This window comes from Marmota marmota, unplaced genomic scaffold (genome assembly GCF_001458135.2).
Source record: "Marmota marmota marmota unplaced genomic scaffold, marMar, whole genome shotgun sequence".
NCBI lineage: Eukaryota > Metazoa > Chordata > Mammalia > Rodentia > Sciuridae > Marmota > Marmota marmota.
The window spans coordinates 23,340,480-23,351,457 of NW_026000101.1; the positions used below are offsets into that span (position 1 = coordinate 23,340,480).

Genomic DNA, 10,978 nt, shown 5'->3' on the forward strand with positions numbered 1-10,978 from the left:
CAACTCTTCCAACTAACCAATTACTTATATTTTTCTCACTGAATTAAAATGCCATCTTCAAAATAAACTGACTGTTCAGATACATTTAGATATTATTCCTTACTCTGTTGATTTTGTGTTTTATGTCAATATCATAATTTATTATAATTTTACATCTTATGTTTAAATATATGGTAGAGTCTTTATTATTTTTATTTGATGTTTCTGATTATTCTCATGTGTCTATTCTTCCAAACATAAATCTATGGTAGTGTTTTCTTGTATGGGTGTAATTTATGTAACAACTTTTACTATTACACACTTTCATTTTCTTTCTATTGTAGACGAACCAGATTAAACTTGACAAGAAACACAAAACTAATATGACAGCTGAGGAATCAAAACTTAATAAGTTGTCTTTCAAATATCTATGTATATTAGTTCAAAAATTTCAAATTTAAAAATGATTTTTCAAGTTTAAACTATCTTTATTAATGTGTTTTATTATAATACTAAATCTTTCAACCTAAATATACAACTTATCCCTCTATTTAGTAAGTTTTATTTTGATTCCTCAGTAGGTTTTAATAGTTGTCAGTTCTATGTGTTTTGAAAGTTATTCATAGGAATTGAATATTTTTCAGAAATGCTGGTGACAAATTTTACAATGTTTTCTATAAGGCTTTTTTTTTTTTAAGAGAGAGAGAGAGAGAGAGAGAATTTTTTTAATATTTATTTTTTAGTTTTCGGTAGACACAACATCTTTATTTTTATGTGGTGCTGAGGATCAAACCCAGCGTCCCGTGCATGCCATGCAAGCGCGCTACTGCTTGAGCCATATCCCCAGCCCAAAGGCTTATTTTTATATTCAAGAAAATAACTATATACATTTTTCAATGTGAATTTACTTATGTGTTCCAATGGTTTTTCAGCAGGTTTTCATGACATATTAATTTGGTCTGTACATAATGATAATTCTGCCACAGAACTATCTTTTTTATGTCTAACTGATTTGGACAGCACTTTCTGAGTCTTCAACTTTTTTTCTACATTTTGGGGGGAATTTTTATAGTCATCTAGTTATTCACCATTAAGTCAGATCATACTTGTTTTTTATGTATAACTTTCTTTTGGATAGCCATAGATATAATGTTTACATATATAGCTATACTTACAACAAAATTATTCTCTAATTCTTCTTTTACAATTCAGAAATAAATTATGATGTTTCCACATACGCTTCTGTCCAAAATCTTGTTTTAAACTATATAATCTTGCATAAAATATGGTGTTTATGAATGAATAATGTTCTCCAGGGGACCTTAGATTGAGGAGTACAGTTCAACAACATACCTTTTGCTATTCAGTTGAGCAGTAAGGTCAGTATTTGCCTAACACATTTAAGGCATACTTATTTCCAATTTTTAGTTGTCACCTATTTAATTTCACTTTAACAGATCCACTTGGTTTGAATATAGAAGAATGATAGTTTATAGATTGTTATTCAAAGTTTTTTTCTCTTAAAATTGCAATTCTTCTATTCCTCAATATTTAATCCCAAATCATAAAGGAAGCACATTTACCAGATCCATTACGATAACTCAATTCTATCTCATCTTTTTATAAGAAACAGAAAAACTATACAGAGAGATAATGCAGGCAAACGCAGAATGCCTTCATAAATGAGAATTCACTGAATTCTGGCAAAGGTTTACCTTAAAAGACAAAGTTCATTTTTAATAGAAATATATATGAATGAATAAAAATAATCTTGAAATCTTGCACTGGCTTTAACTTTCTTTGTATATTGGATGCTGGGACTTGATGTTGAATGGAACTTCTATTAGTTTTATTTTGAATGGTAGAAAATATCCTAAACATTAGAGGTATAGGCACTCATTCACTCAGAACTGGTTTCCTCTTAGTCACTGACCTCTCATTTGAATTCAAGGTAGAGTCGTTGAGTGTGAATTGCATACTGTCTGGCCTCATAGTCTGTGTCAGACACTGAATTTGTCTCTTCATAGTTGTCAAACACTGAACTTATCATAAGAACTCCAGGAAACTACAACAATGAATTACTACCTCCATTATCCCCATTCTGTAGCTAAGAACACTGAAGTCTATAGAGTGATCTTATCCAAGATCATGCAGATAAGAATGGCAGCCCTCAGATATCATCCTAGATCTGATTGATTCCAACTCCAGTGTTCTTTCCATTATACTTGCTGCCTTATGTATGCCCCTTCACCTGTCTGTGCCATACCTTAACTTCTCTTCCCTCTTCTGCCCCATCCATGCAGGCCTGTGACCAAGGTGTAGACTAAGAAGTGGAGTCATGCTTCACACGGCCGTATCATGCTGGCAGCCATTCCTGGGTCTGGCTGTGGTGTTAATCTTCATGGGATCCACCATTGGCTGCCCTGCTCGCTGTGAGTGCTCTGCCCAGAACAAATCTGTTAGCTGCCATAGAAGGCGGTTGATTGCCATCCCAGAGGGTATTCCCATCGAGACCAAAATCTTGGACCTGAGCAAAAACAGGTTGAAAAGCGTCAACCCCGAAGAATTCATATCATACCCCCTTCTAGAGGAGATAGACTTGAGCGACAACGTCATCGCCAATGTGGAACCAGGAGCATTTAACAATCTCTTTAACCTGCGTTCCCTCCGTCTGAAAGGCAATCGCCTGAAGTTGGTTCCTTTAGGAGTATTCACAGGACTGTCCAACCTCACTAAGCTGGACATTAGTGAGAATAAGATCGTCATTTTACTGGACTACATGTTTCAGGATCTGCATAACCTAAAGTCTCTAGAAGTAGGGGACAATGATTTGGTTTATATATCACACAGGGCCTTCAGCGGGCTTCTCAGCTTGGAGCAGCTCACCCTGGAGAAGTGCAACCTAACAGCAGTACCAACAGAAGCCCTTTCCCACCTCCGCAGCCTCATCAGCCTCCATCTGAAGCATCTGAATATCAACAATATTCCTGTGTATGCCTTTAAAAGATTATTCCACCTGAAACACCTAGAGATTGACTATTGGCCTTTACTGGATATGATGCCTGCCAATAGCCTCTATGGCCTCAACCTCACATCCCTTTCCATTACTAACACCAATCTGTCCACTGTACCCTTCCTTGCCTTTAAACACCTGGTATACCTGACACACCTTAACCTCTCCTACAATCCCATCAGCACTATTGAAGCAGGCATGTTCTCTGACCTGATCCGCCTTCAAGAGCTTCATATAGTAGGGGCCCAGCTCCGCACCATTGAACCCCACTCCTTCCAAGGGCTCCGCTTTCTTCGCGTGCTCAATGTATCTCAGAACCTGCTGGAAACTTTGGAAGAGAATGTCTTCTCCTCCCCTAGGGCTTTGGAGGTCTTGAGCATTAATAACAACCCACTGGCCTGTGACTGCCGTCTCCTTTGGATCCTGCAGCGACAGCCCACCTTACAGTTTGGTGGCCAGCAGCCCATGTGTGCTGGCCCAGACACTATCCGTGAGAGGTCATTTAAGGATTTTCATAGCACTGCCCTTTCTTTTTACTTTACCTGCAAAAAACCCAAAATCCGTGAAAAGAAGTTGCAGCATCTGCTAGTGGATGAAGGGCAGACAGTCCAGTTAGAATGCAGTGCCGATGGAGACCCACAGCCTGCGATTTCCTGGGTGACACCCCGAAGGCGTTTTATCACTACCAAGTCCAATGGAAGAGCTACTGTGCTGGGCGATGGCACCCTAGAAATCCGCTTTGCCCAGGATCAGGACAGTGGGCTGTATGTTTGCATCGCTAGCAATGCCGCTGGGAATGACACCTTCACAGCCTCCTTGACTGTGAAAGGGTTTGCCTCAGACCGCTTTCTTTACGCAAACAGGACCCCTATGTACATGACTGACTCCAATGACACCATTTCCAATGGCACCAATGCCAATACTTTTTCCCTGGACCTTAAAACAATACTGGTATCCACAGCCATGGGCTGTTTCACATTCCTGGGAGTGGTTTTATTTTGTTTTCTCCTCCTCTTTGTGTGGAGCCGAGGGAAAGGCAAGCACAAAAACAGCATTGACCTTGAGTATGTGCCCCGAAAAAACAATGGTGCTGTTGTGGAAAGGGAAGTGGCTGGACCCAGGAGGTTCAACATGAAAATGATTTGAGGGTCTACCACTCACACTACTGTCTCTGTTATTGTTGGTAATCAGTAAGAGTCTGGCACAGTAAATCACTAGGTTAAGAGGGCAGCTTTGTACAGCTGCCCCTGTGTCAATGCAGGGTCCATGGAAATAGGAGGACTTCTTATGGAGCCTCTCCATCTAGAGGCAGGCAGGCATATGTCAGAACCCTTCACATGGTGGGATACTAATTGTTTGCATTGCAAATATTGGCATTCTGGGGATCTCAGTAATGAACCTGAACCTTTGGCTCATGCTCATGGACAATTATTCAGCATTTTCTACCACTGCAAAAACAAATGAAAAAATAAGAACAACCTACAGTGTAGGATTTACATATTAAAAAGACACATTTGTCTAAAACATAATCTACAGAAAAATTTGTATCTATGATTATCATTTGTTAAAAGCCTTGCATCATACCATATTGTTGGTTCAGCACCAAAAAGAGATCAATATATTCTTTACTTTTTTTTAAACATATATGCTGTATATGTTTTAAAGCAATATGAATGAGAGGTTGTGCTTTTAGTTACTCACCACTATAGATCCAAGTGTGATTTCACCTTCCTCTACCTACAGATAAGCCTGAGACTAGATCCCTGGAGTTATGGCGGAGATGTGTTGAGAGATGTGTTTGTCTGATGTAGGATGCCAACAAACAGGACCCAAGGCAAAACTGCTCAACTCTGTTAACTTCTGTTACTATAAATAAAGGCATGTGCCTAGTTTTGATACAGAATGGAATATTTTTTATACCTGTAATATCACACTGGACCAGTTTACTGTAACAATGCCCTTGCTTTCTCCACAAGGTGGTGTGCCACCAGATGTACCTGTAAAATGCAAGGTAGGTGTTATTAATGAAAATAATCCATTTAACCACCCCTTGATTTTACTTTCACCAGTCACTGCTAATGAATAGAAAATGAAAGAGGAAGTAAAGATTATATAAAATCATTGGGTAATATTTACCAGTAGCTGAGATCAATAGTTCTGTTGTTCAAAAGCTCTCTGGGTAAGGAGGTCTTTTCCAATGCCAACATAAACCAAGGTGATCCATGCATAACATGATGGTCATGCAACTAAAGATCTGCTTAAAATGTGATTGCTGCGTGAAGGCTGGACTGCTACTTTAAAGGGAACATCCAGCCACTGCCACTATGATGTTCTCTATTCAAATACCATACACATCACATTACCTTGACAACTTCAGAGTTTCACCCTGCTTCCCTAACAAGTAGATTTTCAAAAAATAATCTTGTGTAGACAAGAGGGATCTGTTTATTTTTAGAGGTGAGAAAATACAAGGTGGATTGGAAAACATTTTTTTTTCTCCACTAAGGAAAAACTAAGATTATATATGTGAAACTGTGCTGATTCTTTTATTTCCTGATCTAAGGATATTTGCCAGTTCAGTTGTATTAATGATTGTTACTCAAACATTTCCGTTTTTTAAAAATAGGATCATGTCATTCCCACCAGTGATCTATTTAAAGGAAGTATAGTTCCATTTAGATAAATGTTGAATGAATGACTTTCAAAACATATATTCATAGGATCTTAGAAGCCATTGAATATAGACTATTTCTGAAATGTCAGATCAGTATTAACAAATAGGAAATTTCCACATTTTAATATTTTAAGAGGAATCCGCAGCAAGGTCCCTGTTTGAATTGCACGTGAGCTGGCAAAGTTCTCTAGGATTTCCCACTTAGCATGTCAGCTGGGGGGTCTGACTTTCAAAGGTCTGGATTTTTTTTCAGTATTTGAAATTTTGAGGTACTTCAATAAAGTTAAACTGAACCCCCCACACCAAAAGTATCAAGTTCAGAAATTGTTTTTCCAATTGGATAGCAACACAGTAATACCCATTTCTCTTTTAATAAAGGGTGGAATGAGATAGAAAGACTGAAGAATTACCTGTTTGAGTCATATTTCATTGGCTTTCCTAGTGATCATAAAAAATCTTAGAAATTCTTTTTCCATTTGTGACAAAAATTCCCTGACTAGAGCTAACAATATAAATCAGATTGTGGGTTCTATCAAAATTCAACTTAAAACTCAGTGGGTCCTTTCAAATTAAAAAATAATAATAATAAAGTGGAGGGGTAGTCTTCCAAAAGAGAAACCACTTAATTTTAATTTTGCAACATTATATAAAGCAAATTCTTAACAAACTAGCGCGTGCAAGCAAAAACATTGAAAAAATTAATAAAAGGGCTTGTGATTTTGACTGCTATTTTTTGTCAAAAGCTGACCATAAAACACCTGAATGAAATAAAATTGGATTAAAGGTAGCCCATCGATGAGAAGATTTAGATATTAGTCCATTCAAAGAAGAGAAATTGAACTCTCTCAGGGATTTCCATACTCTGATCTGTAGAACAGTTACAATATTACTAAGCATTCTTCCAAAAGAGTCCCATGGACAAAGTTAGGCAAATGAGGTCCAACATCTATGTAAGCCTAATAAATACCCTATAAAGCCTATAAAAAGAATTATATTTAATAATTTTTACCTGGGGTAGGGATTAACTTATTTGAACCTGAAGGATTTCTTTTCCTGATTAACTGTTAACGTCTTCAAAACCTAGTTTCATGGAACCCCAAATGGTCAACATTCCAGTACTCCATTGAAATATTCCTAGGTCCAATGTTTCTAATAAGAGTAAAATTATAGTTTGAATTGGGCTTCAACTACAACAAATATATATGCCACCTGCCTAAGTGTTCAGACCATGGAAGTACATTGACCAATATTGCAGGAAAAAGGCTACTTTACTGCCTGAAGCATTGTTGCAATGAATTTATAAGTAACTGAATGGACACTTAACTTTTCTATATTCTCAATACTGGTACAAATCTTGGGTTCCTTTTTCTGCAAAGCTCTGGCATTCCATTGACTGTAACTCTGGGGCTTTATTATCCAGCTTTACAAAGGGATTGCATGATTTTTTTCCTTCATGGCTGCTGATTAACCCTTTGCTACATACTGGTAGAGAATAATTGCTTAGACCAGCATGTGGGCCAACTTTTCCCCTTTAGATATTATATCTGAGTTATTTTTCTTCCTAGAGGGTTTGTTTCAAAATAATTTATGAAGAAATACAGTTGTTTGGCTGGGCATTTTGTTCTAGATTTATCAGTACTCTATATGTAAGTAAGCCTTTCAGAGAAATATTTACTTTCTGTACCCATTAAATCTATAAAAGAAAAAAATTCCCTGACTAGAGCCCTAATGTTCTAAGAGACTTGACGCATGGGCCCAAATGTCTGACATACATATTACTTAAAGTAAGAGAAGCAAGTTTGCTTACTGTGTTCTTAGTAGGGAATTTCTACTTTTTCAAATTCTCATAATACTTGCTCTTCTAGCCTGTTTTCATCTTCATTGCATTTATAATCACATGCTTTTCAAATATTCTCAAAGTGTGAAAAATGTGAACCAGGACTCACTAAGACCTCGTACTTCCTAGTTCCTGAGGTCCTTCGTCAGAACTCTGATTTTGCTCAACTTTCTCAGAAAAGTTGCTTACCATCAACTCTCCAGTGGTACAAAGGCATTCCAGGTGTGTTCTGCAGTATTTAGGCTATATTATTTTCTCATTGTTCTGCCAAGAATTCTTTTTCTCAGTTCTCCCAGGATTCCAGAAGTGACAATCTTTTGTGACTCTTTTAAAAAGGACTATTTAAATCTCACCTGCATTGAAGGCTGCCTTTTGTCACTTTCCATTATTCAAATAGGAAGAAATGTATTTTTTATATTAGAAATACAAAAAAAGAAGATGAAGTAAGTAGAGCCCCATGTAAATTATCTTATACTTCCAGGGTCTCCCTTCATCTCTGAGTCAAGACGTTTGTTTTATCTTCAGGGGCTGTGCTCTGAAGCTGTTCAGCAACACAGAATGTGTCTTGAGGCTTCCTAGGAAATGAAAAAAAGAAGAAGAAGAAGAAGAAGAAGATCATTTTCAGCCTCTAAAGCTAAGCCCTGACAAAAATATCAGGAATTCAAAGAAACGATGGAAGGAGGCACTGGGATCTCTTTTACTCTAGCTCCTTTATTGCTAATTTTTATAGTTATCTTCTAAATGAAGAATCAGAGCTTATGCTCTTTTTTAAACTTTCATTGGTAGCTATTTTTATCCTCTATGTCCTGGCCACCTATACCTCACTTGAAATTCCAAATGGATTTTGAGGCATGTGAACTGGTCACAAAACCTTTAGGGCCAAAGCCATTCATCCTACTTGGTACTTAGGTAAAGATCTATCATCTTGATTATTGAAATTAACATTCCTCATTAGACTACTCCATCATGTGCCTGATTATTTCCATTGATAACTCTCCATTGACTTTGGGAGCTCTATTCAACTTCTTTTGGCTAAAGCCCTTGATATTTTCTCATTGAAGAGTTTTGGAGTTATTCTGCCTTTGTATATAAAAAAATCTTTAAGGGATGAAATATTATTTGACTTACTGATTTAGAATTTCATATTTTGGTTAGGCAACAGAGGTGTTTTCTTGTTATTTGGCAAACATTTGACATCTCTTGCTGACAATATCCTTTTCCCCTTCAAAGCCATTTCCAAGAGAGCCTTCTCATTTGTATTCCAGCAAAGTGTAACTCCTGGGAAAAGAGTTTTGCAACATAGTTCTGCAGGATGAAATGAGAGCTGGTTAGCTGTGATCTTTAGCGAGGTTTGCCTAATGAACACTGGATCCAAGAGCTGTTAAGTCTAGGTTTGCAAGGTTTAGCTAAGAAAATCAGTTGTAAATCAACAATGAATGGCAGGTTTTTAATTCTGAAGTCAGTTTTTGGAGCAGCAAAAGGAGCTGCATATTTTCTCAAAATCCATGAGGACTGGAAACTCCTTATCTTGAGTGAGCTTTTCAACAGATGGCCTATGGTAACATGTTGGCAAAAAAACAACAACAAAAGACAAGATTAAAATGTATGTTAAAGATTTATTTTTCTAAGAGGACTGGTGCTGATGTTCTTCTTTCCAAATATGGAAATCAGATCAGGATAAGCTTACATGTACCCCAATTGTCCTCTTTTAATTTGTCAAGGTCTTTAATACCCCTTCTCCTTCCCCACCCCCAGTTCCCTGGGAAAAGTCCTGAATGGGAAGAAGGCAATTATCAGGGACTACAGTAGATATCCTTATCCTTGAGAGACAGGTTCCAAGATACCTACCAGTGGATGCCTGAAGCCACACTATTGAATGCTCTCTGTATTGTGTTTATTTTTTCCTATATGTACCTGTTGACAAAATTTAATTTATAAACTAGGCTCAGTAGAAGTTTAACAGTGCTAATAATAAAACAGAACAATTATAACAATATACTGTAATAAAAGCTATAGGGATGTGCACTTTCTATGCATGTTCTACCACCCTACAAATATTCGTTCACTATTTTCAGACCAAGGTTGACCTTGGGTAACTGAAACTATCAAAAACCAAAACCAACCATGGATAAGGAGGAACCACTGTGCTAATTCCCCAGAGAGAGCCCAGAGAGAGGGGGGAGGGGGGGGAAGCTTTGTATTCCTGTCTCTCCTGATACCACAATTGAAATCATCCTTCATTCTCCAGCCTGCCTGCTCAACCTCCGCCACCTCTGAGCTGCTGTCATGCCTCATCAATGAGTGTTCTTCTAGGGATAAGTCTTCTTTCATTGGTACGAGGAAATTCTTGGGTAATTGTTAAACTGGAAATTGCTTTAAAAAAAAAAACCCTCCAGTCTATCTTCTATAACACTTTAAAAGTTAAGACTTACCATTCACATAATCACAAGCTGACAGCAATCTGCAGGTTGAGTGAATCTGATTTTTTCTCTTCCAGAAGCAGGTGGGTTGATATAATGCCAGCCTAAAATAGAAAGATTTATTTATAGCTTCAGCAGAATGAGAAAAGAGCTGGATTAATCAAGAGAGTACTTTTTTTTTTTTTTAAGGAAGCCTCTATGTTTAATATGCTAAATAGCCATTAGAAGAAAACAAAAATGCAAATTCATGTTCTCTAAATTGGTTAACTATTCTGATTCCAATAAAGTTCAAATGATAACTGTCCATATTGAAGATGGATCAAAGATTTTGTACCAGATCTAATAGGGAAAAGCGAAAAAAAGCAGAAATTTGGTTGCCTGAAAACTTTCTTCATTTATTGCACACCTCCTATTCTAAATTGCTTTAATATCTTTAATCTACATTGCAATATAATCAATACAATCTACAATGTAATCAATAAATAACAAGCAGATTAACTCAAACTTGCAAAAAATTCTCTCATCCCTTACAACCACGTATGTCCAACAAATACCAACTCATACATATCTGACAGCGAGAGATTGAAGCTGAATCATGAACGAATTGCATAGGTTAGAAGAAATCATGCTCTTTTCCTTCCCAGTTATAAATTCAGGTGCACCATACATACCTGGTCACTTCACACACAAGACAACTGTCTTCACATGTTTTCTCCATAAGGTATGGAATGCCCCAAATCATAACCAATTAAAAGGCTATTGTTTATATATACATATATAAATATGTGGGGGAGGGTGGTTTGATTTAAGTGTTTAAGATGTAGCTGTTTTAAAAGCTGATAAGTTTGAGCAGGAGGAAAAGAAAATATGCGTGTCTGTATTTTTCTTTAATGTTTTTATCAAAATCTTATTATGGGAATATCCCATGATTGGAAGTTTCTAACCAACAACCTAACAAAATTTTTCTTAAATGCCTGATAGCTTGTTTCTGGTCTCAAAAAAATGAGTGCTAAAGACAAAATATATTGATTTAGGATTATGTCTCATTGACTGTT

At 36.9% G+C, this 10,978-nt stretch overlaps 1 protein-coding gene across 1 annotated transcript; it reads left to right on the forward strand.

Annotated features, from left to right (window-relative positions):
• Positions 1-1,798: 1,798 nt before the first annotated feature.
• On the forward strand, positions 1,799-4,895 carry Lingo2 (leucine rich repeat and Ig domain containing 2). The gene has a single exon (XM_015492517.2). It carries the CDS (start codon positions 2,318-2,320, stop codon positions 4,136-4,138), a length of 1,821 nt encoding a protein of 606 aa, XP_015348003.1. The 5' UTR covers positions 1,799-2,317; the 3' UTR covers positions 4,139-4,895.
• The last annotated feature ends 6,083 nt before the right edge of the window (positions 4,896-10,978 follow it).

Coding starts and splice junctions, on each gene's coding strand:
- Lingo2 (XM_015492517.2), top strand. CDS start 2,318: ATGCTTCACACGGCCGTATCATGCTGGCAGCCATTCCTGGGTCTGGCT.